The sequence below is a fragment of the Heptranchias perlo genome, chromosome 8 (genome assembly GCF_035084215.1).
Source record: "Heptranchias perlo isolate sHepPer1 chromosome 8, sHepPer1.hap1, whole genome shotgun sequence".
Taxonomy (NCBI): Eukaryota; Metazoa; Chordata; class Chondrichthyes; order Hexanchiformes; family Hexanchidae; genus Heptranchias; species Heptranchias perlo.
In genome coordinates this window covers 53,613,714-53,639,987 of record NC_090332.1, presented here as the reverse complement: position 1 = coordinate 53,639,987, position 26,274 = coordinate 53,613,714, and the positions used below count along the sequence as shown (strand labels likewise).

The window sequence follows — 26,274 nt, the reverse complement described above, 5'->3', positions numbered from 1 at the left end:
AAGTTATGAATCTGCTTCTAGAACCCTTTCAGGCAGTGCATTCCCGATAACAACTTGCTGTGTAAAAAAAAATGTTTCCTCATGTCACCTCTGGTTCTTTTGCCATTCACCTTAAATCTGTGTCCTCTGGTTACTGACCCTTCTGCCACTGGAAACATTTTTTCCTTATTTACTCAATATCAAAACCCTTCATGATTTTGAACACCTATTAAATCTCCCCTTAACCTTCTCTGTTCTAAGGAGAACACCACCAGCTTCTCTAGTCTCTCCACGTAACTGAAGTCCCGCATTCCTGACACCATTCTAGTAAATCTCCTCTGCACCCTCTCTAAGGCATTGACATCCTTCCTAAAGTGTGGTGCCCAGAATTGGATATAATATTCCAGCTGGGGCTTAACCAGTGATTTATAAAGGTTTAGCATAACTTTCTTGCTTTTGTACTCTATGCTTCTATTAATAAAGCCAAGTATCCAGTATGCTTTTTTAACAGCCTTCTCAACTTGTCCTGCCACCTTCAAAGATTTGTGTACGTACACCCCCAGGTCTCTCTGTCCCTGCACCCTCTAAAATTGGACTATTTAGTTTATATTGCCTCTCCTCATTCTTCCTTCCAAAATGAATCACTTCACACTTCGAAATGCTAAATTGCATCAGCCATGAGTCTGCCCATTTCACCAGTCTGTCTATGTCCTCCTGAAGTCTGTTACTATCCTCCTCACTGTTTTGTTACATTACTGAGTTTTGTGTCATCTGCAAACTTTGAAATTATGCTCTGTATACCCAAGTCCAGGTCATTAACATATATCAAAAATACCTAATACCAACCCTTGGGGGACACCACTGCAGTCTTCCCTCCAGTCTGAAAAACTGTTCACCAATACTTTCTGCTTTCTGTCCCTTAGCCAATTTTGTATCCGCATTGCCACTGCCCCTTTAATCCCATGGGCTTCAATTTTGTTAACAAGACTATTATGTGGTTTGCCTTAAACAAATCCATGCTGGTTGTCATTTATTAACCCATATTTTTCCAAGTGACAATTAAGTTTGTCTCGGATTATTGTCCTTAAAAGTTTCCCCACCACCAGTATTAGGCTGACTGGCCTATAGTTGCCGGGTTTATCCCTCTCCCCTTTTTTTTGAACAGGAGAGTAACATTTGCAATCCTCCAGCCTCTGGCACCACTCCCATATCTAAGGAGGATTGGAAGACTGTGGCCAGAGTCCCCGCTATCTCCATCCTTACTTCCCTCAGCAACCTAGGATTCATCCCATCCGGACTGGGTGACTTTTCTACTTTGAGCACTGACAACCTTTTAAGTACCTCCTCTTTATCTATTTTTATCCTATACAATTTCTCTACTACCTCCTCCTTTACTGTAACGTTGGCAACATCCTCATCTTTAGTAAAGACAGAAGCATTCCACATGATCTCCTTTTTGATTCCTAATTGGCCCCACCCTTCCTTTGACTACCCTTTTACTATTTATATGTTAATAAGAGACTTTTGGGTTTCCTTTATGTTACCCGCTAATCTATTCTCATACACTCTCTTTACCCCTCTTATTTCCTTATGGGATATGGGCCAAAGGCAGGTATATGGAGTTAGATCACAGATCTGCCATGATCTTATCAAATGGCGGAGCCGGCACGAGGGGCTGAATGGCCTACTCCTGTTCGTATGTTTTCAGTTCTCCCATGTACTTTCTGTATTGGCTTGGTTCTCTATTGTATTATGAGCCTGACATTTATGACAGGCATCCAGAGAGCTCTAGCTTCAGATACCCTTCCTTGTACCCTCGTGGGAATGTGTCCAGTCTATACCCGAGCTATAGAATCATAGAAGTTTACAACATGGAAACAGGCCCTTCGGCCCAACATGTCCATGTTGCCCAGTTTATACCACTAAGCTAGTCCCAATTGCCTGCACTTGGCCCATATCCCTCTATACCCATCTTACCCATGTAACTGTCCAAATACTTTTTAAAAGACAAAATTGTACCCGCCTCTACTACTGCCTCTGGCAGCTCGTTCCAGACACTCACCACCCTTTGAGTGAAAAAATTGCCCCTCTGGACCCTTTTTTATCTCTCCCCTCTCACCTTAAATCTATGCCCCCTCGTTATAGACTCCCCTACCTTTGGGAAAAGATTTTGACTATCTACCTTATCTATGCCCCTCATTATTTTATAGACTTCTATAAGATCACCCCGAAACCTCCTACTCTCCAGGGAAAAAAGTCTCAGTCTATCCAACCTCTCCCTATAAGTCAAACCATCAAGTCCCGGTAGCATCCTAGTAAATCTTTTCTGCACTCTTTCTAGTTTAATAATATCCTTTCTATAATAGGGTGACCAGAACTGTACACAGTATTCCAAGTGTGGCCTTACTAATGTCTTGTACAACTTCAACAAGACATCCCAACTCCTGTATTCAATGTTCTGACCAATGAAACCAAGCATGCTGAATGCCTTCTTCACCACCCTATCCACCTGTGACTCCACTTTCAAGGAGCTATGAACCTGTACTCCTAGATCTCTTTGTTCTATAACTCTCCCCAACGCCCTACCATTAATGGAGTAGGCCCTATCTTCTCTTTGAAGGCTTCCCATTGCTCACTTACTGTTTTACCTACCAATCTTGGATTCCAGTCCACCTGTGCCTTTCAACTCACTGAAATTAGCCCTCCTCCAGTTGAATATTTTTACGTTTGATTGTTCCTTATCCTTTTCCATAATGATTCTAAACCTGATAATATTGTGATCACTGTTTCCCAAATGTTCCCCCACTGAGACATACTCCACTTGTCCCACTTCATTCCCCAGAAACAGATCCAGTACTGTTTGCTTCCTCATTATGGGCTGGAAACATACTGATCAAGAAAGTTCTCCTGTACACGTTTCAGGAATTGCTCCCCTTCTTTGCCAATTACATTGTTAATTTCCCAGTCTATATTAGGAAAATCGAAGTCCATCATCATCACTATATAGTTCTTGCATCGTTCCGAAATTTACCTGCAAATTTGCTTCTCTATCTCCTTCCCACTATTTGGTGGCCTATAGTAGACACCCAGCAGCGTAATAGCTCCTCTATTGTTCTTTCTTTCTTACCAAATAGATTCTGTCTTTGAGCCCTTTCCAGTGCTGTAAAAGTATCTTTGATCAATACTGACAACCCCCTCATTTTTTTCCTTCCCTATTTTTCCTGAATACTTTATAGCCAGGAATATTAAGTTCCCAATCCTCCCCTTGTTTGAGCCAGGTCTCCGTTATTAGGAACATAGGAACAGGAGTAGGCCATTTAGCCCCTCGAGCCTGTTCCACCATTCAATGAGATTATGAGTTAGATCTGTGACCTAACTCCATATACCCGCCTTAGCCCCATATCCCTTAATACCTTTGCCACTATATCATAATCCCATGTGGCAATTTGTGCCTGCAGCTCACTAACCTTATTTACTACGCTTTATGCACTCCAAACCCATTTCTGCCTCGCATTTCCCCCCCTGTCTGATCCCTCCTATTTCTGAACTACCCTTTATTCTAATGCTGTTTGTGTCGGCCAGACCTCTTGTTTTTCCTCTCTACTGCTTCATCCTGGTGCCCCTCCCCCTGCCAAATTAGTTTAAACCCTCCCCCACAGCACTAGTTAACCTCCCCACAACGACTTTGGTCCCAGCCCTGTTGAGGTGCAACACGTCACATTGTACAGGTCCCTCCTGCCCCAGAACTGGTCACAATGCCCCAGGAATCTGAAGCATTCTCCTCCTGTATTTCTCCATTTCTCCAGCCCCGCATTAATCTGCCTTATCTTACTGCTCCTATACGGGGATTACCACCTTAGAGGTCCTGCTCTTTAACTTCCTCCCTAGGTCCTGAAACACTGACTGCAGTACCTCAACCCTTTTCCTTCCAACATGGACCATGACTTTTGGCTGTTCCCTTTCCCCCCACAGAATGTTCTATACCCGTTCTATGATATGCTTTGTCCTGGCACCAGGGAGGCAACACACCATGCTAGACTCACGTCGGCGTTTGCAGAAACGGCTGTCTATTCCCTGACTATTGAATCCCCTATGACCATTGCATTTCTACTCTTTGCTGTGCCTCCCTGTGCAGTCCTTTGCCCCATGGTTCTGCGGATTTGCTCTGGACTGCACTCCTTCGAGGTGTCATCACCCTCATCTTTCAGCACTGAAAACCAGTTTGAGAATGCAACACTCCCAGAGGATTCCTGCACTCCCTGCCTCTTCTTCCCACCCTACTGGTCACCAACTTACTATTCTCCTGAATGCTCAGTGGCTTCGGGGTGACCACCTCCTGGAACATACTAAACATGCGTAGTACTTAGCTCTTCAGTTTTCTTCTCCATTAAATACCAGTTACATGCTGAATCTGTTTGAAATTGTAACTGTAAACAGGAGGGAATGTTAAACTGGATACACATTACTTCCTGCGTTGGCTGCCACCATCATTGGATGAATATTGTAGCAGAACTTATAGATAGGCAAGAGGAGGAATTCATTTTGAGTGCTGTACTGAGTACAACAACTAAGATGTTCTGGTCACACATTCAACTATAGAGGAACTTTCATTAACCACACTTCTATTTTCTGCCATCCTGATTAACTACCAGAATTTTCACAGGATAAAGTCTTGCGAGAGATTTCATCATTTTTGTTATTTATATTTAATCTTTTTGTGTTAATAAAACTATATAATGTTCTTATTTCCTATTTATATTGTAATTGTCGTCATTCCTATGCCTACCATATTGCTGTATCACACCTGCAAGACCAAAATATGGAGACTTGAAGGGGGAGATCCATTATTACTGTAGATATTAGAGATTCTACTTTACAAGACAACATCCATCAGTTGGTAGTACTCTCACGTCTGAGTCAGGTGGGTGTGGGTTCAAGTCCCACTCCAGAGACTTGAGCATAAAAATCGAGGCTAACACTTCAGTGTAGTACTGAGGGAGTGTTGCACTGTTGGAGGTGCCGTCTTTTGGATGAGATATTAAACCGAGGCCCTGTCAACCCTCTCAGGTGGACGTAAAAGATCCCATGGCACTATTTCGAAGAAGAGCAGGGGAATTTCTCCCCGGTGTCCTGGCCAATATTTATCCCTCAGATTAACAGGTCATGATCACATTGCTGTTTGTGGGACCTTGCTGTGTGCAAATTGGCTGCTGCCTTTCCTATGTTACAATAGTGACTACACTTCATAAGTACTGTACTTCATTGGATACAAAGCAATTTGGGACATCCTGAGGTCGTGAAAGACGCTATATAAATCCAAGTTCTTTCTTTTACTGGCTCTCTGATAAAGCTCTCCATTTAGTCCCATTCCCTTGCCTCTTTTACCCCAATATTTAAATTAATGCCCCCTGGTTGCCAACTCATCAACCAAGTAGGTTTTCTCTCTTTGCCTTTATCAAAAGCACTCCTAATTTGTAACACTCAGATCTCCTCAACCTTCTCTGTTCCAGTGAAAAAAGCTCCAGTTTTTCTAGTATCTCCTCGTAACTAAAGCTCTCATCCTTGATATCATTTTAGTAAATCTCTTCTCAACCCTTTGCATCCTTCCTAAATGAGCGTACCCAAAACCGAACACTATATTCTAACAGTGGTCCAATCAATGATTTGTACCAGTTTCCCATTACCTCTTTGTTTTGTGCTCCATGGCCCTATTTAAAAATAGCCTAAGATCTTATACAATTTTTTTAAAAATGACTTGTCCTCCCACTTAGCAAGATTGGTGAATTTACAAAGAATGTGCAGCATAGAAATAGGCCATTCAGCCAAACAGGTCCATGCCTGTGTTTATGCTCTATGTGAGCCTCCTCCCACCCTTCTTCATCTAACCCTATCAACATATCTTTCTATTCCCTTCTCCCTCATGTGTTTATCTAGCTTCTCCTTAAATGCACCAATGCTAGTCACCTCAACTACTCCCTGTGGTAGTGAGTTCCACATTCTTACCACTCTCTGGATGAAGAAATTTCTCCTGAATTCACTATTGGATTTGTTAGTGATTATCTTATATTTATGGCCCCTAGTTCTGGTCTCCACCATAAGTGGGAACATCTTCCCAACATCTACCCTATCAAATCCTTTCATAATCTTAAAGACCTCTACCAGGTCCCCCATCAGACTTCTCTTTTCTAGAGAAAAGAGCCCCAGCCTGTTCAATCTTTCCTGATAGGTATAACCTCTCATTTCTGGTATCAACCTAGTAAATCTTTTTGCACCATCGCCAGGGCCTCTATATCCTTTTTATAGTGTGGAGACCAGAACTGTTCGCAGTATTCCAAGTGTGGTCTTAACCAAGATTCTGTATAAGTTTAGCATAACTTCTCTGCTTTTCAATTCTATCCCTCCAGAAATGAGCCCCATTGCTTTGTTTGCTTTTTTTATAGTCTTATTAACTTCCAAGCAACATTTAGTGATTTATGTATCCATACCCCTAAATTCCTCTGCTCCTCTATCTCGTTTAGACTCTTATTTTCCAAGGAGTATATGGCCTCCTTATTATTCCTACCAAAATGTACCACCTCACACTTATCTATATTTAAATTAATTTGCCAGTTACATGCCCATTCTGCAATTTTATTTTTGTCCTTCAGTATTTTGTTGCAGTCCTCCTCAGTATTAACTATACCCTCCCAATTTGGTGTTGTCCACAAATTTTGAAATTGTACTTCCGATTCCAAATCATTTATGTATATGCTGAACAACAGCGGTCCCAGCACCGATCCTTGTGGGACACCACTTCCCACCTTTTGCCAGTGTGAGTAACTACCTTTAACCCCTATTCTCTGTTTTCTGTTTTGTAGCCAGCTTGCTATCCATTCTGCTACTTTTTCCCCTGACTCCACATGCTCTTACCTTTGTCATGAGTCTATCTTATCAAAGGCCTTTGGAAGATCCAAATGTTGTTTTCCTTGGAACAGAGGAGGCTGAGGGATGATTTGATTGAAGTGTACAAAATTATTCGGGGCCTCAATAGAGTGGATAGGGAGGACCTATTTCCCTTAGCGGAGGGGTCAATAACCAGGGGGCATGGATTTAAAGTGATTGGTAGAAGGATTAGAGCGGAAATGAGGAGAAATGTTTTCACCCAGAGGGCGGTGGGGGTCTGGAACTCACTGCCTAAGAGGGTGGTAGAGGCAGAAACCCTCAACTCATTTAAAAAATACCTGGATGTGCACCTGAAGAGCCGTGACCTGCAGGGCTACTGACCAAATGCGGGAAAGTGGGATTAGGCTTGTTTCTCAGCCGGCGTGGACACGATGGGCCGAATGGCCTCCTTCTGTGCCATAAATTTTCTATGATTCTATTACATCTACTGCATTGCCCTTGTCCACATTTTCTGTTACTTCTTCAAAGAATTCAATAAGGTTGGTCAAGCATGGAATCGAGGGAAAAGTACGGACTTGGTTAGGAAGTTGGCTGAGCAAAAGGCAACAGAGAGTAGGGATAATGGGTAGGTCACTCACATTGGCAGGATATGACTAGTGGAGTCCCGCAGGGATCTGTCTTGGGGCCTCAATTATTCACAATATTTATTAACGACTTAGATGAAGGCATAGAAAGTCTCATATCTAAGTTTGCCGATGACACAAAGATTGGTGACATTGTAAGCAGTGTAGATGAAAACATAAAATTACAAAGCGATATTGATAGATTAGGTGAATGGGCAAAACTGTGGCAAATGGAATTCAATGTCGACAAATGTGAGGTCATCAACTTTGGATCAAAAAAGGATAGAACAGGGTACTTTCTAAATGGTAAAAAGTTAAAAACAGTGGATGTCCAAAGGGACTTAGGGGTTCAGGTACATAGATCATTGAAGTGTCATAAACAGGTGCAGAAAATAATCAACAAGGCTAATGGAATGCTGGCCTTTATATCTAGAGGACTAGAGTACAAGGGGGCAGAAGTTATGCTGCAGCTATACAAAACCCTGGTTAGACCGCACCTGGAGTACAGTGAGCAGTTCTGGGCACCGCACCTTTGGAAGGGCATATTGGCCTTGGAGGGAGTGCAGCGTAGGTTTACTAGAATGATACCTAGACTTCAAGGGTTAAGTTACGAGGAGAGATTACACAAATTGGGGTTGTATTCTCTGGAGTTTAGAAGCTAACGGGGTGATCTGATCAAAGTTTATAAGATATTAAGGGGAATAGAGAGAAACTATTTCCGCTGGTTGGGGATTTTAGGAGTAGGGGGCACAGTCTAAAAATTAGAGCCAGACTTTCAGGAGTGAGATTAGAAAACATTTCTACACACATAGGGTGGTAGAAGTTTGGAACTCTCTTCTGCAAACGGCAATTGATACTAGCTCAATTGCTAAATTTAAATCTGAGATAGATAGCTTTTTGGCAACCAAAGGTATTAAGGGATATGGGCCAAAGGCAGGTATATGGAGTTAGAGCACAGATCAGCCATGATCTTATCAAATGGTGGAGCAGGCACGAGGGGCTGAATGGCCCACTCCTGTTCCTATGTTCCTATGACCTTCCCTTTTGAAATCTGTGCTGACTATTCTTTATTATATTTCTAGATGATACTCTATTACATCTTTGAGTATGAATTCCATTATCTTTCCTACCACCGACATTAAGCTAATTGGTCTATAGTTCCCTGGACTTGTTCTATCTCTCTTTTTAAATATAGGAATTACATTAGCTGTCCGCCAGTCCTCTGGCACTATTGCCTTCTCTAATAAATTTTTATATATTTAATAGTGCCTCTGCTATCTCTTCCCTAACTTCTTTAATATGCACGGATGCAATCCATCCAGACCTGGGGTTTTATCCTCTCTAAGTTTAATTAGTTTATCAATTATCTCCCCCCTTTCTATCTTAAATGCCTTTACGTCTTTTTTGATCTCCTCTTCTAAGAAGATCCACGTCATTAGTAATTATTTAATATTTCTGCCATTTTGCTGTCATTGCCTGTGAGTATATCGTATGTATCCTTTAGTGGCCCTATCCCTATCCTGATTTTTCTTTTGTTATTTATGTGTCTGTAGAATACTTTACTTTTTTTGATATTCCTTGATAATTTAATTTCATGATTTCTTTTTGCCTTAATAATTGTTTTTTTGGCTTCTTTTCTAACCTTTTCATATTCCTTTTTGTCATCCTCTCCTTTTTTGTCTATGTACTTAGTGTATGCCTTTTCCTTTAGTTTCAATTTTGCTGTTATTTCTTTATTCATCCATGGTGTTTCATTACTGGTTGGTTTGTTCTTGCTTTTTAGTGGGATATATTTCATAAGAACATAAGAAACAGGAGCAGGAGTAGGCCATACAGCCCCTCGAGCCTACTCTCCCATTCAATAAGATTATGACTGACAATCAACCTCAACTCCACTTTACCGACCTACCCCCATATCCCTTGATTCCCTTAATGTCCAAATATCCATCGATCTCAGTCTTGAATATACTCAACGACTGAACATCCATAGCCCTCTGGGGTAGAGAATGCCGAAGATTTACAACCATCTGAGTGAAGTACTCCACTTGTGGTCTCACTCTGGTGCCCTCTATAATTGCAGCAAGACCTCCATACTCCAACCCCCTTGCAATAAAAACTAACATACCATTTGCCTTCCTAATCACTTGCTGTAACTGAATGTTAACTTTGTGTGATTCGTGTACAAGGACACCCAAATCCCTCTGAATACCAACATTTCTTAGTCTCTTACCTTTTAAAAAGTATTCTGCTTTTCTATTCTTCCTACCAAAGTGGGTAATTTCACATTTCCCCACATTATATTCCATCTGCCACCTTCTCGCCCACTCACTTAACCTGCCAGATCTCTTTGCAGCTTCTTTGCATCCTCCTCACAGCCTACTTTCACTAGCTTTGTATCGTCAGCAAATTTGGATACATTACACTCGGTCCCCTCATCTAAGTCATTGATATAAATTGTAAACAGCTGAGGCCTAAGCACTGATCCTTGCGGCACCCCACTAGTTACAACCTGCCAACCCGAAGATGATTCATTTATTCCTACTCTCCGTTCACCAATCCTCAATCCATCCCACAATCCCATGAGCCCTAATCTTGTGTAACAACCTCCTGTGTGGCACCTTATCGAATGCCATTTGAAAATCTAAATATACTACATCTGCTGGTTCCCTCTTATCTACCCTGCTAGTTACACCCTCAAAAAACTCTAATAAATTTGTCAAACACGATTTCCTTTCATAAAACAGTGTTGACTCTGCCTAATCATATTAAGATTTTCTAATTGCCCTGTTACTACGTCCTTAATAATAGATTCCAGCATTTTCTCTACTACTGATTTCTCCTGGACTCTTGATCACCATTATGAATGTTTCCCACTGCTGTTCTATACTTTGTCAGTAAATTCTTCCAGTTTATTTTTCCTAGTTCCATTCTCATCCCCTTAAACCTTATTATGTTGTGATCGCTTTGCTTAGATGTTCCCCTATACTTACTTCTCTTATCTGTTCTTGTTCATTTTCCAGCAGTGCTTCCTCTCTTGTTGGGCTTTCTACATTTACAAATGAGTCCTGCACACATTAAAAACTTCATTCCCTGTACCCCATTACCGACCTCTTCTTGCCGGTTTATTTGGGAGTAGATAAAATCTCCCATGATTATTATTCTATGCCCTTTACTCATTTCACATATTTGCTTACATATTTCTTCCTCTACCTCCTTTCCATTAGGTGGTCTGTAGTATACCCCTATAAGTGTGATTGATCCCTTCTTTTCTTTTATTTCAATCCATATGGAGTCTGTTTCTATCCTCCTGTTAGTTAGAACATAAGAAATAGGAGCAGGAGTAGGCCAATCGGCCCCTCGAGCCTGCTCCGCCATTCAATAAGATCATGGCTGATCTGATCCTAACATATTTCGCTTTTAGTTTCTAGTTATTTCGCTTCTAGTTATTTCGCTTTTTTCTACATCCATTATGTTATCCCTGATTAGTACAGCTACTCCACCCCTCCCCACTTTCCCTATCCTTTCTGATTAAGTTATAACCTGCAATATTTAGTTGCCAGTCCTGTTCTTTATGTAGCCATGTTTCAGTTATTCCTACTACATCTGGTTCCTCGCTTTGGATTATTGCCTCCAGTTCCCCCGTTTTATTTTAGACGCTGTGTACATTGCTGTATATAGGCAGTTTAAATCGTCTTTGGTAGTTGTTCCTTTCACTTTTACACTTTTTACTGTATCATTTTTCTTATTTATTACTCCTGCTATGTTTATTTCAGTTGTTTTATTGTTTCCCAGACCTGGAGTATTTACAACACTGGCCTGAATTTCACTCTGGTCCCTTTTTTTCTTACTCATGTTTTATCTTTTTTACGAATATTTTTGCATGAACCCTCCCCCCCACCCCCTCCCTTATCGGTTTAAAGTCTTATTAACCACCCTATTCTTTCCGCTAGGACGTTGGTCCCAGCCTGGTTGTGGTGCAGCCCATTCTAATAGTACAGCTCCTTCCTGTCCCAGTACTGGTGCCAGTGTCCCATGAAAAGGAACCCATCTTTCCCACACCAATCTTTCAGCCACATGTTTACTTTCCTGATCCGTTTGTCCCTATGCCAATTCGCACATGGCTCCTGCTTTTCAATTTAGTTCTTAACTCCTGATACTCCCTATTTTTTCCTGTATCATTGGTTCCGACAGAGATCACAACAACTGGACCCTCCCTCTCTCTTTCCAGATTCTTTTCCAGCCATTTCGAGATGTCCCTTACCCTGGCAACACACCCTTCGGGACTCTCAATCCTGACTGCAAAGAATCATATCCATCCTTGTAAATATCGAATCTCCTATAACTACCACCATTTTCCTACACTGCACCTCCTCCCCTTGGACAGCCTCATGCTCCAAGGTGCCTTGGTCAGCATTCTGGCTGTCCTTCCAACAGTATTTTTCCTTATCCTCACAGGTATGAAGTGCATTGTACCTGTTGGACAGAACTAGTGTCTGTGGGACCTCCTCCTCTATCTCCCCTCTGTTCCCACTATGCTGACTACCAATCACATTCTTCCCCTCCTGTACCTGTGCTATCCTCTGAGGTGTGACTGGATTCTGGAGAAAACTGTCCAGATATTCCTTCCCCTTCCTTATGTGTCGGAGTGTCTCTAACTCACACTCCAGCTCAAAGACTCTGAGCCGGAGTGCCTCAAGCCAGAGACATTTACTGCAGATATGGCAATCCAGGACAGTCTTGCTGTCCACAAACTGTCACATACTGCAATCCCGACACATAACCTGCACTGCCATTTCTAATTTTTATTTGTTTATTTACTTAGTTAGTCTAGTTATTTTATTTTTTTAGAAAAGATTTCAATTTTTTTGAAAGATTTTCGTAGATCTTTATTCTTTATCCTCAATACTTATCTTAATTCCCTCGGGTTCCGCCACTCCTTTCTCTCTGCGCTGATTATGACGTCACTCTTTCAAATTTCTACTTGTGGTTGAGTTGGTTTCGCTCTCGCGGTGCTCGCGCCGCTTTTAATCTCGGGCCTCCGTGCTTTATATCCCCGCCGCTCTCGCGGTGCTCGCGCCGCTTTTAATCTCCGGCCTCCGTGCTTTATATCCCCGCCGCTCTCGCTGTGCTCGCGCCGCTTTTAATCTCGGGCCTCCATGCTTTATATCCCCGCCGCTCTCGCTGTGCTCGCGCCGCTTTTAATCTCGGGCCTCCGTGCTTTATATCCCCGCCGCTCTCGCGGTGCTCGCGCCGCTTTTAATCTCCGGCCTCCGTGCTTTATATCCCCGCCGCTCTCGCTGTGCTCGCGCCGCTTTTAATCTCGGGCCTCCATGCTTTATATCCCCGCCGCTCTCGCTGTGCTCGCGCCGCTTTTAATCTCGGGCCTCCGTGCTTTATATCCCCGCCGCTCTTGCGGTGCTCGCGCCGATTTTAATCTCCGGCCTCCGTGCTTTATATCCCCGCCGCTCTCGCTGTGCTCGCGCCGCTTTTAATCTCGGGCCTCCGTGCTTTATATCCCCGCCGCTCTCGCTGTGCTCGCGCCGCTTTTAATCTCGGGCCTCCATGCTTTATATCCCCGCCGCTCTCGCGCCGCTTTTATGAAACCGTAAGTGTCTGTGCTCTTCTACTCTAAAGTACGCATGCAGTCATGAAGTCATTTAAGTTTAGTCTATGCACTGTGCAAATTAATGGATCCATGATCAGTTCAAATATTAGTTTGTACTGTATAGGGGAAAGAGTGGTATGGTGGGTAAGCACATTGTTCTTTTATCTTTGAAACCTGGACTCAAATCCAGCCCAGAATGACTGGATAAAAGTTTGCTCCGTTTGCTGGTTGTAAGAGACCTGTATGTCTCTGGTCACCTCTACCCACTCTACCAGCTGAGTGATCCTATGTAAATTAGTTTGAACACTGTCAATCTGATGTCTGGTGAGCAAGGTATCACTGCAAAAAACTTGCAATTTTCAAACTAATTAGCATTAAAATTGGCAAGTGTGCTCAAATAGGCCACACACAGAGTAGCTAGTATGGAAAAAGGAAAAATTCACAGTAGGGGATACTCTCTTCAGATTAGCTTTAAGGCAAATTTTTGAAGCAAGACTAGAGACTATTCTGCATATAGGAACATAGGAACAGGAGTAGGCCATTCAGCCCCTTGTGCCTGCTCCACCATTTGATAAGATCATGGCTGATCTGTGATCTAACTCCATATACCCACCTTTGGCCCATATCCCTTAATACCTTTGATTGCCAAAAAGCTACCTATCTCAGATTTAAATTTAGCAATTGAGCTAGTATCAATTGCCGTTTGCGGAAGAGAGTTCCAAACTTCTACCACCCTTTGTGTGTAGAAATGTTTTCTAATCTCACTCCTGAAAAGGTCTGGCTCTAATTTTTAGACTGTGCCCCCTACTCCTAGAATCCCCAACCAGCGGAAATAGTTTCTCTCTATCCACCATATCTGTTCCCATTAATATCTTATAAACTTCGATCAGATCACCCCTTAACTTCTAAACTCTAGAAAATACAACCCCAATTTGTGTAATCTCTCCTCGTAACTTAACCCTTGAAGTCCGGGTATCATTCTAGTAAACCTACGCTGCACTCCCTCCAAGGACAATATGCCCTTCCAAAGGTGTAGTGTCCAGAACTGCTCACAGTACTCCAGGTGCGGTCTAACCAGGGTTTTGTACAGCTGCAGCATAACTTCTGCCCCCTTGTACTCTAGTCCTCTAGATATAAAGGTCAGTATGCAATTAGCCTTATTGATTATTTTCTGCACATGTTTATGACACTTCAATGATCTATGTACCTGAACCCCTAAGTCCCTTTGGACATCCACTGTTTTTAACTTTTTACCATTTAGAAAGTACCCTGTTCTATCCTTTTTTGATCCAAAGTGGATGACCTCACATTTGCCAACATTGAATTCCATTTGCCACAGTTTTGCCCATTCACCTAATCTATCAATATCGCTTTGTGTTTTCATCTACACTGTTATGTTTTCATTGACACTGTTATGTTTTCATCTACACTGTTAACAATGCCACCAATCTTTGTGTCATCGGCAAACTTAGATATGATATATATCTGACTTGACAGTATCCATGCCAATCTTGGGTATTAATAGTGGAAAATGGTTATGTTCTTCAGCACAAATATCCCTCACCTTGATTAGCACAAATATTTGTAAAACGAGAACAGGAGAAAACATTCATAATCTGAACAACCTTAACTGGAGTCATTAATGCTCAGGTTGAGATATTAGGGCAGATTTTAAACTCGCTGTGCCTGGCGGAATGGGGCGGTAGCAGCCCTAAAATCTTAGTGCTGTACTTACACCCCCATCCCTGCTCCAATCCTGCCCACCATCAGTTTGCCTGTGGTCTTTACAAGGGCAGCCCAGACACCCAACTGAAGCAGGTAGGAACCTCATCAGGGTCCTATGATGTACATACGACCCCGACTGCAATTTTGAACTACAAATGGGTGGAGCATGTGCCCATTTGTACCAGGCGGTGAGCAGAAAATGTGCTCCTCTTGAGCAGACATAAAATAACCTGTTGCCCTGTCCAACGACCGCCGCCGCCGCCCCCCCCACCCCCCTTCCACAATCGTCTTTTCCTCATCCCAGGCTCTGACATCCAGAACCGGTGAGCTGCAGCGGGGTGCCTGTTTGGCAGCTACAGCTTGCTGGCAGAATGTAAATGAGGCCCAGGCCTCTAAAGAGCTCGGGCCTTCCGCCAACAAGAACAGACAGTCTGCCCATACTCCAATAGGTAAAATCAGCCTCACATATCACAGGTTACATATCATCTGTTGTACAGTTTCCTAATCTTTTTCACAATCACTTTCAATTAATCTATGTTTTTCTTTAGATTAATTTTGCCTCACCTTTGCGTCAGTTTTTTATTGCCATCTAACCAGCGACAAAAAAAACTGCACTGGAACATTTTGATTCCACATTAAAAAAACCTCCAAGTTAAAAAAAATTACCTTGTGTACACCAATGATATCAGGGAAACATCCTAGTAATCCTTTGTATTCCTGGTTGGTTTCCATCAAATAATGCAGGTCTTTTTTGGGCTGTTAAAAACACAGTTTATATGGCATTTCTGCATAATTGTACTATGTAGCAAAAGCAGCTTTTGCACTCAGATTTCTACCATATGCTTTCATCATTTCAAGTTCTAATATCTCCAGTGTGATAAAGAACAATGTTATATAGACTGATATCGCACGTCATTTGTATTTGCCAAAGTCAATTCTTTCTCTTTTTTCATACTTCTCTTCTCTGACCTTTTCATGCCATGCACCATCCGTGGCACAAGAGCAGCCAGAGATAAATTATTCCTACCGTGTTCTCACCGAGACAAAGCCCGGCTCCAAAGTGTAGCATGTACAGAAATTGCAAGTCTGAACCAATATCCTACCGCTCATTCCTTGATGCAGTATGAGTGGCTCCAATATACTTCACCACCACACTAATGATTTAAGTTATAATTCACATTTAAAAAGCTACTGTTGCATTATATTATCACAGTATAAAGTCCAATGTTGTTGTTATTATAAATGTCACACAGTTATTTTACATTTCCAATGTAGCTACTCAAATTAAAAACATTTTGGTACCTGTTCTGCAAAGAGGTTAGCAATTTCTTCGTATGTCTTTCCTGCTTCAGTTAAAGGATCTGTCAAAATGGGTTCACCTGGAACACAAATCAATGAATGGGAATTCTTCGGCCAACTGTACTGAAAATCTTATGACAGATAGATTTACTGTGAAAGAAATTCTCTGCAAAAAGATAACTCACAAATGACACCAAGGGCGCTAAATTGGACCGTGTAGCACCCGTTGTTTCAGTGCTACACAGCCTCTCAGACATCCAAGATGGTGTCTTGGATGTGCGCGCACGTTTCCTGCGTGATGTGCGCCAGACGCCATCTTGGTATAGGAGTTAGCGCAGGCGCAGATAAGGAACGCTGGAATCATGTAAAGTATGGAAAAAATGGCTTCAATAAGTGTGCAACGCTGATTTAAAGTGATACACAGCATTTTGGGACTTAACACTCAACTCAACGCACAGTCTTAACCCCAACCATCCAAACGTGTCTTCGAGTGCCTGGAGGACCCCCCCCACCGTCACTATTTAAAGGGACCATGCAGGATTTACAGGTTAGTGGCTGGATTATTGCCTCTGGCTGCCGAGACATTTATAATTGTTTTTTGAGGTGTCCGAGACTTCAATACTAGAACGCGGGGACATAGCCTAACATTTAGAGCCAGGACGTGTAAGAGTGAAGTGAGGAAATGCTTCTACACGCAAAGCGTGGGAGACGTTTGGAACGATCTTCTGCAGACTGCAGTTGATGCTAGCTCACTTGTGAGTGTTAAATCTGAGATTGATAGATTTCTGTAAACCAAGGGTATTAAGGGATATGGGCTAAGATGGGTACATGGAGTTAGGTCACAGGTCCACCATGATCTCATTGAATGGTGGAACAGGCTCGAGGGGCTAAATGCCACGGCCACTTGCTGCCTCTTGATATGTGCCACTTTCTCCTGCAAGAAAGCAGGACGTGTGTCTGGGTGATGTGCCTGTCATGGTTGAATAGCTGCCTGTGTGTGCGGCCCGTGAGTTGTGGTTGGGCGGCTTGAAACAGTGGTAATACGTAAGGGCGAGAGGAAGCATCTGATTGGAAGAGTTGAGTATTGATGGAAAGAGTCTATTGGTATGAGGATGATGGGGGGTGTAGTGCATGGTGCAGTTGGTAGGAGATGCCACTTGACAGTTGACCTCACTTACCTTGACCACTCATGTCAAAGCATTGATCTTCTTCCTGCACTGCATCCATGTGCATGATGCTGTGCGCCTGGCATTGACTTCGTCCCCCGCTGCCTCCCACTGTCTTTTGAGTATATGTCTGGAGGGCCTCTTGTGGATATAGGATGTCCCTCCTTCTGTCCACCTCTTGTACCCAAGGTCTCTTGTGCATCAGCAGAGAACCTTGGTGCATGCACTATCGCAGGCCTGGTACCAACTTAGATCGGCAGATTGGTGAGGTCTGGCGTGCAGATTGGAGGATGTGGGACTTAGTAGTGCGCAACATTTATTCAATGTTTTAACATAACTCATCAGTGTGTAAACATAGGGATGCATCTGTGTTTTACGTCTGCGATGTCTGATCTCTGTTCAGGCTCAATGCGGATAGCAGACTGTTATTTTCAGCAAATAGCAGGTACAAGCTATCTTTAAGAGATTTCTAAGAGCAGGTACGAGGGGTTGAATGGCCTACTCCTGTTCCTATGTTCCTATAAACGTCCTCCCTTTAAGAAATGGAGCTCTCCCGAAAGTGCAAATTGCATTGATTCCACATGCAAGGCCTGGAAAGGAATGCTGATTGCAGGTAAGTGCTCCCTTGGGTCCAAACTTGCGTCTTGGCTGCCCAGGGTCCTTCAGGCATGGGGTGTTAGCGCATCAGGCTACCATCGCCCAGAACGGACCCTTATCCGATTATTCCCCCAAAATGTTTAATTTCACAAAGGCCATTCAAGTCCTGCCAAAAAGGAAAATTTACCTCGACACAAAGCATACATTAATTCTCTTAGTAAGGCCAAAAGATTCTTGAATGAAATATAGCATTAAAAAGACTTCAAGTTGTAGGGCTTTTATGTCCTTCAAAACCTCACTTTTCAGTTCTAAGAGCTGACAACGACACGGCTCCAACGAAAGGATTACATTAATTTCTATACGTATGTTAATGATGTCACACCAGATTCACTGATATGATGCACCTGTCTAATATATATGATTGTATGAGACATAACAGAAGCAATATTTTGTCCACATCCAGGAAAGTGTCAGACAAAAAGCAATCTGCTGTTAAATCAGACTGTTTGAATATCAGTCAGTGTAGACACAGGGTGTGAGTCACCAGCAATATCATACAGCCATTCACCGTGGCCTGGCCCCAGTCCAATGACATTCATACTATTTACCAGCTATACAGAATCATTGTATGAGGCCTGGGGATAGGTTATATACCCACCATTTCAGTCAAGGAATGCTGCATAAAGAAGTATGAACCAAATATGGCTGCAGGGAGAGACAGATAAAAGAGGTTTTTCAAAGCCTTCAGAGGCTTATAAAGGCTGAACAAAAATGATGCCATTATTAACAATGCATTCATAATTCAACAATTTTAAAAGTTAGAATATCACAGTATAAAGTCCAATGCTCATATTATTTTGAAGTCTAATCTTCATATTAGATTACAATCATCTTCAGTTGGCAGCTAGCAAATGTGCATGCAAAATACCTGAAAGACTAATTAACAATAACACATTACCTTCATAACCACTGGTTGTGAAGACTTGTGAAAGGTTTTGCAGAGCTTTTCCTATCTTCTGATACTCCTTAGGTAGTGCTTTAGGAGAACATAGAACACAGTCAGCACAGAACATCTTCATTCCTGAATGCAGTCAATACGAATTGCACAAAAAAGTGTCTCCAGCTCTTCTGGAACATAGGAACAGGAATTGGCCATTCAGCCACTTGAGCCTGTTCCGCCATTCAATTAGATCATGGCTGATCTGTATTTTAACTCCATCTACCCAACTTAGTTCTGTAATCCTTAATATCCTTGCCTAACAAAAATCTATCAATCTCAGTTTTGACATTTTCAATTGACCTAGCCTCAACAGTTTTTGGAGGAAGAGAGTTCCAGATTTCCACTATCCTTTGTGTGAAGAAGTGCATTCTGACATCACCCCTGAATGGCCTAGCTCTAAATTTAAGGTTATGCCCCCTTATTCTGGACTCCCCCACAGAGGAAATAGTTTCTCTCTATCTACCCTATCAACTCCTTTGATCATCTTAAACACCTCAATTAGATCACCCCTTAGTCTTCTATATTCAAGAGAATACAAGCCGAATCTACGCAACCTGTCCTCATAATTTAACCCTTTTAGCCCCAGTATCATTCTGGTGAATCTGCGCTGCACCCCCTCCAGGCAAATATGTCCTTCCTAAGGTGCGGTGCCCAGAACTGAATGCAAGACTCCAGATGGGGTCTAACCTGAGCTCTGTACAGCTGTAACATAACTTCCACCTCTTTGTAATCCATCCCTCTGAGATAAAGGCCAACATTCCATTAGCCTTTTTGATTATTTTTTGTCCACTAGCTTTTAGCGATTTCTATACTTGGACCCCTAAATCTCTCTGCTCATCCACAGTTCCTAGCTTCTCACCATTTAGAAAATATGCTGATCTATCTTTCTTAGGTAGTTGCTACTGGAGGATGGATTCGGATCACATACACAAACAAACAGAATTGCAACCGTACATTTTTTTCTGTACATTTATGATATATCAACATGTTACAACCAATACAGGCCAAAATACTGAAGAGATAACTTTATTGTATTTTCAGGATCCTATCTGTCTGGTTTTGGTTCTATTTTTCACTTATTACAAAGAGGAAGTGAGATTTGTTCAAATGCATTTGGTGCAGGGTACAATAGCAACTACTTAATGTCATCAAAAGCAATGCATTCAAAAAGACTTCTTAAAATAAAATCTACACCTAGTAATATCTCCAGTTTCACAGCAATTCATTTATCCTGGGGAGTTTGTGCAAACCCTACCCATTATTTAATGTGTTTTGTTTGAATTAAAGTAGTTGGTAGGCTTCATCATCAGGGAAGTAATTTCTGCATTGTTTCCAAGGCTGGGCAGCCAATCTCTGCTCCTGACATTCCACTGCTCTATAGAAAATGATGAGCCACAAGGGATGGCAGTTGAGACTGAGCTTTACAGCACCTACTCATGATGCCATAGGGTGGCAGGATATGGTATTGTGCTAATGATCTCCTGAATATTGACTCCCAACCTTACTTTGCACCACAGGCAGGTGCAGAGTAGAAGTCTGCGGTCTGTCCATAAGGACAAGTAGGATGGCATCCAAAGCCACTCATTCACTTTCCAGTAGCTGCTTTTGCAACAGAGGATGGCAAAGGAGATAAGGTGAACAACGCGAAGCAGAAGTAATAAAATTAAAACACACACACTTACACAGACATATACACTTTAAAAGGGTAGTCTCAACCACGAGAGAAAAATAATTTGTATTTAGTGGTTCCTTAAAGACTCTGAAGGTAGCACTGATCTCCAGCTATTTGAACAATGCTTTTTTCACACTCTTGTTGAATTGTATTTTTTCCTTTAGTGCATTTCATTCTCAGGAGATAGATGTGACATGTTACTGATTGATCAATAAACCAAGATTACAGGGCAGACTGAAATATAGTTAATGCCATCTAGCTTGTCTGTATTGTGGTCTGTACACAACAGTACTGTCAAAAGTCCCAACAGCAGATCACCCACCCACCCAGCCAAACAATGGCACATGGCATCAGGGAACCTAAAAAATGGGAAGAGAAGTTTGTACTCATGATGAGATGAAGAACCACTTTCAATTTGATAAGTAAATACATACCAAGGTGATTACTATACAATCTTAATAGAGTAAATGAAAAGTTTTACTTCCTTTCTTTTTTAGTCCTATACTTCCTTCATCCTACATGGCCTCATTTCACCAAGATAGCATCAGGCATCCTCAATCGGTTCAACAGTCCTCAGTAGAGCACGGACAATATCGGTGGCCCAATATGCTAATTAGAATGTGACTGTATGTAGCTTCGTGTACATAAGAACATGGCCCATCAAACTGCTACTGTAAACAGAGCTTTACGCTGGTGTGTGATCCAAGAGCTTGCATGCCTGTGCAAAGCCCTTCCTCAGTAAAGCTTGCATTCAAACAGTTTCTGGGCTTTAAAAGAAAAGACTAATATATGCAGGAATAATCTAGATAACAGTTGGAAATGTTTTGTATTTGATGGTGTTTTGTTAAACTGTAGTGTTCTGTAATCTGTAGACAGCGGCAGAGTCAAAAGTCCCAGAAGTAGGTCATCCACCCACCCAGCCAAAGGTTATTGCATGACACCAGAGAACTTTTAAAAAGGGAGGGGAAAACACAAGTTGAAAGAGATGAGACATAGGGGGAAAAAATTTGGATAGGGGCCGTTTTTGAGCGCAGGTAGCGTGATGTGCTATTACCCCGTGCCCAATGGCCCCCAGGATGCAAGTTTCGGCCCACACGAGGACTTACCTGCAATCAGCGTACCTTTCCAGGCCTTGCACATGGAATCAATCCAATTAGCACTTTCCACCACATGAGGGAGCTCAATCTCTTCAAGGGAGGATGTTTCTTAGAACTCTCTTAAAGGTAGCTGTTACCTGTTATTTGATGAAAATAACAGTCTACTGTCCGCACGGAGTCTGAACGGAGATCAGACATCGCAAACATAAAACACAGATGCAGGTCCCATCCCTATGTTTACACTCTGATGAGTTATGTTAAAACATTGAATAAAGGTTGCGCACTACTAAATCCCACATCCTCCAATCTGCACGCCAGACGTCACCAATCTGCCAATCTGAGTTGGTACCAGGCCTGCAAGAGTGCGTGCACCAAGGTTGTCTGCTGATGCACTGGAGACCTTGGCGCAAGAGGTGGACAGGACGGGGAACATCCTATATGCGCTGGGGGTGGGGGGGGTGGCAAGAGGCCCTCCAGACATATATCCAAAAGGCAATAGGAGGCAGCGGGGGACGAAGTCAATGCCAGGTGCACAGCATCATGAACATGGATGCAGTGCAGGAAGAAGTTCAATGCTTTAACATGAGTGGTCAAGGTGAGTGAGGTCAACTGTCATAGGCGTCTCCTACCAACTGCACCACACACTGCACACCCATCCCCTACATACCAACAAACTCTTTCCATCAGTACTCAACTCTTCCAACTAGATGCTTCCTCTCACCCTTACACATTACTACTGTTTCAAGCCACCCACCCACAACTCACAGGCCACACACACAGGCAGCTACTCAACCATGACAGGCACATCACCCAGACACATGTCCCGCTTTCTTGCAGGAGATGGTGGCGCATATCAAGAGGCAGCAAATGACAGTGGCATTTAGCCCGTCAAGCCTGGTCTGCCATTCAAATGGGATCATGGTGGACCTGTGACCTAGCTCCATATTCCTTAATACTATTTCCCTTAATACCCTTGTGTGGAAAACCATAAAGAAATGCCTGACCAAATTAACTTTCTAATACACCTAAACCATAAAGGTGACCATATTAATTTCCTAATACCCTTAAAACAAAAAAAAAAGAAAAGCATGATGGATAAATTGACCATGATAGCTGACCAGCTGAATATAATAGAAAGCTTATGTTCTAGTTCTCACCAAAGACACACAGAAGAGCTATTGTCTGCTTATGAGATAACTGTCTGACTAACAGAAATGAATGACCATATAGCCTTGAGACTAGGTACAGACCCACTGATAAAAAAAAACCGTTACTAAGGAAACGTGCTTTCCCAGACAATGTTTAAAAGAATCACGAGGCAGTCATGAGGAACCAGAGGGTGGGTTCCCTATTTTGATTGACTAACCACTTGAACTAATAAAGAATGTACATGTACGCCCATATTCTATGATAGACAGACATTACTAATTAAACTGTATAAATATGAACTGTTTTCGTATGTACAGTGAAGAGGTTGTTCTAACCATTGTTTTAGACACTCTTCCCTTGAGCTCAAGTTTATTTTAATTAAAATTCTTACTTGTCTGAAAATAAGTGTTTGGAGTTAATGCATTGTATATAATAGGTAATTAAGTTTTCGACAGTTCTTGGAGGTCCCACCGAGATCGCTTGTGATCCCTGGTAAGTACGGACACAAGTTGTCTGTACGAACCCAGACACACAGCGATTGATAAGTGTATGCATTAACTGACGTGACTAATTCTTCTGTTTGCCTTTTGGAATTGGAAGGCAATCATGGGAAATGTGTTTCATATAGACAAGGAGAAAATAAAAAGGGAAAAAAAAAAGAGAGACGCGCGACAGATTACTCGATATTGTCAGCTGCGGTGTTGTAGTAACGGGCTGAGAGAGTAGATCTGTGATACCGGTGATACTAGAGTGATGTTGAGGTTGCTGTAAGGACCAACAGACTGTCAGCTGCTAGTGAAAAAGACAAAGAGCCGCCAGGAAAAGAGAAAAAAAAGGTAACCAGGTTACAGACTTGTTTAAAAAAATTCTTAGTGTGAAGTTGTAATTTGGACAAGCGCAGACTAGATGTTGCGTAATTCGGAAAAGTGTGAAATTACAAGTCTGTAGTGGCGACAAACGCAGACTGGTGTGGATGGCGCGGATTCGGAAAAGTGTGAAATTCTGGTTTACCTAAATTAAGTGTTTAGATAGAAACACTAATAGTGTTCCCCCTTCTCAAAAGGAGAAGCACTTATACGAAACAGTGTTCCCCCTGCTCAAGGGAAGAAGCACGTTTGAAAAAAATCTTGCGTAAGTCAGCTGATTCAACTAAGTGCAGACGTTTCTCTCACGCACCTAGCCTGAGCTGGTTATTAAGGCCAGGACCCTAAAGTAGGTGTAGAGAACACATGATGTCTTGTCCAATCAGCTGAATTATCAAGTATAGAATTGTGATGGTTAAGATAGGTCTTGATTAAGGCCAGGACCCTAAAGTAGGTGTAGAGAACACATGACGTCTTGTCTGATCAGCTGAGTTATCAAGTGCGGATAGGAGATCGTTATATCGTTGTGTAGTACATTGTAGCGATTGTAAATAGAATCCCTCAAAAGGGAACACCTGCTGCTTACATGTACAGAAACTTTGGGAAAGAAATAACTGACGAGTTGATAGTTTGGTCCAAATGGACCAGGACTAAAAAAAAATCCTTTTCCTGAAGACGGCACATTTAATGTGGATAGAGTTAAGTGATTAGAAAAATGTTTGAAAGACAGAGACCCGAAAAAGAAAGGTTCTTTTGTTTTCAGTGTACTGTCTCTTTAAAAAGCCTGTCCTGATTGTGAGTGTTTTCTGTCGGTGTTGTGGGCCACACCCCCTTCTTACTGCGTCTTACGTGTTTTCTTCTTTTGTGTAATGTATCTGTTTTGTCTTGTGTTTAATTCTGAGATTGCTGAATTAAAATTGGAGTTATTGAGGTTAAGTGACCTATTAAATTCTGGTTCTTATAAAATGTGAGCATGTCAAATTCCAGACATGGGATCTTAAAAAAGAAAATTGGCATTTTGAATTTTTATCTTGTGATTGGCTGTGGTTAAAAAAAAAAGTTTTTAAAAAAATTTAACGGGACAGATAAAAAAAAAAGCTATCTGGTATCACCGTGATAGGAAAAGTCGGAAAGCTGGAACAGCTCGGAGAGTTGGTTATAATCATACCCACTAAAAGTATGTGAAAAAAAAATGAATTGGACAGCAAATTATAAAACTTACGAAGCAATGTGAAAATTGAGGGGAACCTAAACAAAAGTTGATCACAACAAACTGGAAATACTCGACTAACTATAATCTAAAATGTACGATGGGAGATGTTATTTCCCGGTATGAATTTTTTTTTAAAAAAGAATTTATGTGAAAATTACGTTGACGTATGCTGAGAACGCTGCGTGAATCTGATATCTGGCTCCGTCGTTTTGTTACAAAAAAAAAGTTAACCCCTTCCAAGGACACCGACATCTGTTTTCAATTCACCAAGCAACAACCTTTGCATTTAAAGTGCAGCTTTAAAGAATTACAAGTTACAGTTGCAGGATGATCTCTGGTTATAAATTAATTTGATCTTCGAAGCATTTTGTGCTATTGTGATTGATTCTTCCTCTACCCCTTAAGGTTTTTAACAAAAAAAAAGAGACGGTGATAATGATCATATTGGATTTTAATTGTCGTCTGAAAGATAAGATTAGGGAAAAGGCTGTTTGCAAAGCTAAACCAGAGTCTGAAAAGAAAGTAAAGAAGCTGCAAGCAAACAAGTTGGTTAATAATAAACATTGGAGAAAACACTATGATTAAAATAAATCTCAAAAATAGTGTGCAAAATATATAGTGTAAAGCAATCCACAAATGTGAGAAGAAAAAAAAAATCAGTCAAACCTGTGTGAGGAGAAAATTTGAAGACACAATCAATTTGCTGAGTGTCTGGCGGGGTGGAATGGAATGCGGAAACTTAATCTCAGAGGGAGAAGTATCACATTACTGCTACCACGAGAGCCAGTTAATGTTAACCCCTTCCATCCCAAGAAGCCAGACTGTCATGCCAAGAGCAGTTCAAACAGATAGAAATGACCCAGTCGGTTGAGAACTGTCTGAGGCTTGCCCAGAACACAGGTGAACATGAGGTAACAATTGGTATAGGTTATGTTATTAAAATTGACCCAATTACTCAGAAATGCCAAAGGCTACAACTGACTGAGATATAAGTTTCCACACAGACAATGCTACAGTGAAAAAAAATTGATAAGAAAGGAATGTAAAACAAATCGTATGAAGAGAAAGCATAGGTTGGACAATTGGAAGTCCATTACTTGAGCTATGTACTGACACAGGGTACTAAACGCCTATCAGTTTTATAAGGAAGTGCAACAAGTTCTGGGGCTATTCAATTTTATTTGAAACTATTCACGAATAGTAGCTCCAATACAAGATCTGACCAAAGAGGGGAGACCTTCCCTGACAAATTATATAACTCGCATTGAGAATGCTAAGAAAACTCAACAATTATATCAATACCTCCTAACTCAAGTGTTAAAACAAAGCACGACATGGAATGGAGGTGGACATCGTAAAAGAGATAGACAAATATGGAGAAGTAAAGATCTGTGATAAGTGATA

The 26,274-nt window shown here is 41.8% G+C and overlaps 1 protein-coding gene across 10 annotated transcripts in view; it reads right to left on the bottom strand.

The window, feature by feature from the left end:
- zdhhc14 (zinc finger DHHC-type palmitoyltransferase 14) overlaps positions 1-26,274 on the bottom strand; it is a 632,056-nt gene that overhangs the window by 13,898 nt on the left and 591,884 nt on the right. For all 10 annotated transcript variants that reach the window (XR_010963685.1, XM_067989121.1, XM_067989120.1 and 7 more), the window contains 3 exons: positions 18,835-18,912; positions 16,117-16,193; positions 15,481-15,570 (listed from right to left, as the gene is read on the bottom strand). Coding sequence is in view for 9 of the 10 variants with exons in the window: in XM_067989121.1 (XP_067845222.1) it covers positions 15,481-15,570; positions 16,117-16,193; positions 18,835-18,912 (245 nt within the window). In the remaining variant the exon portion in view is untranslated. The remainder of the gene's footprint in view (positions 1-15,480; positions 15,571-16,116; positions 16,194-18,834; positions 18,913-26,274) is intronic.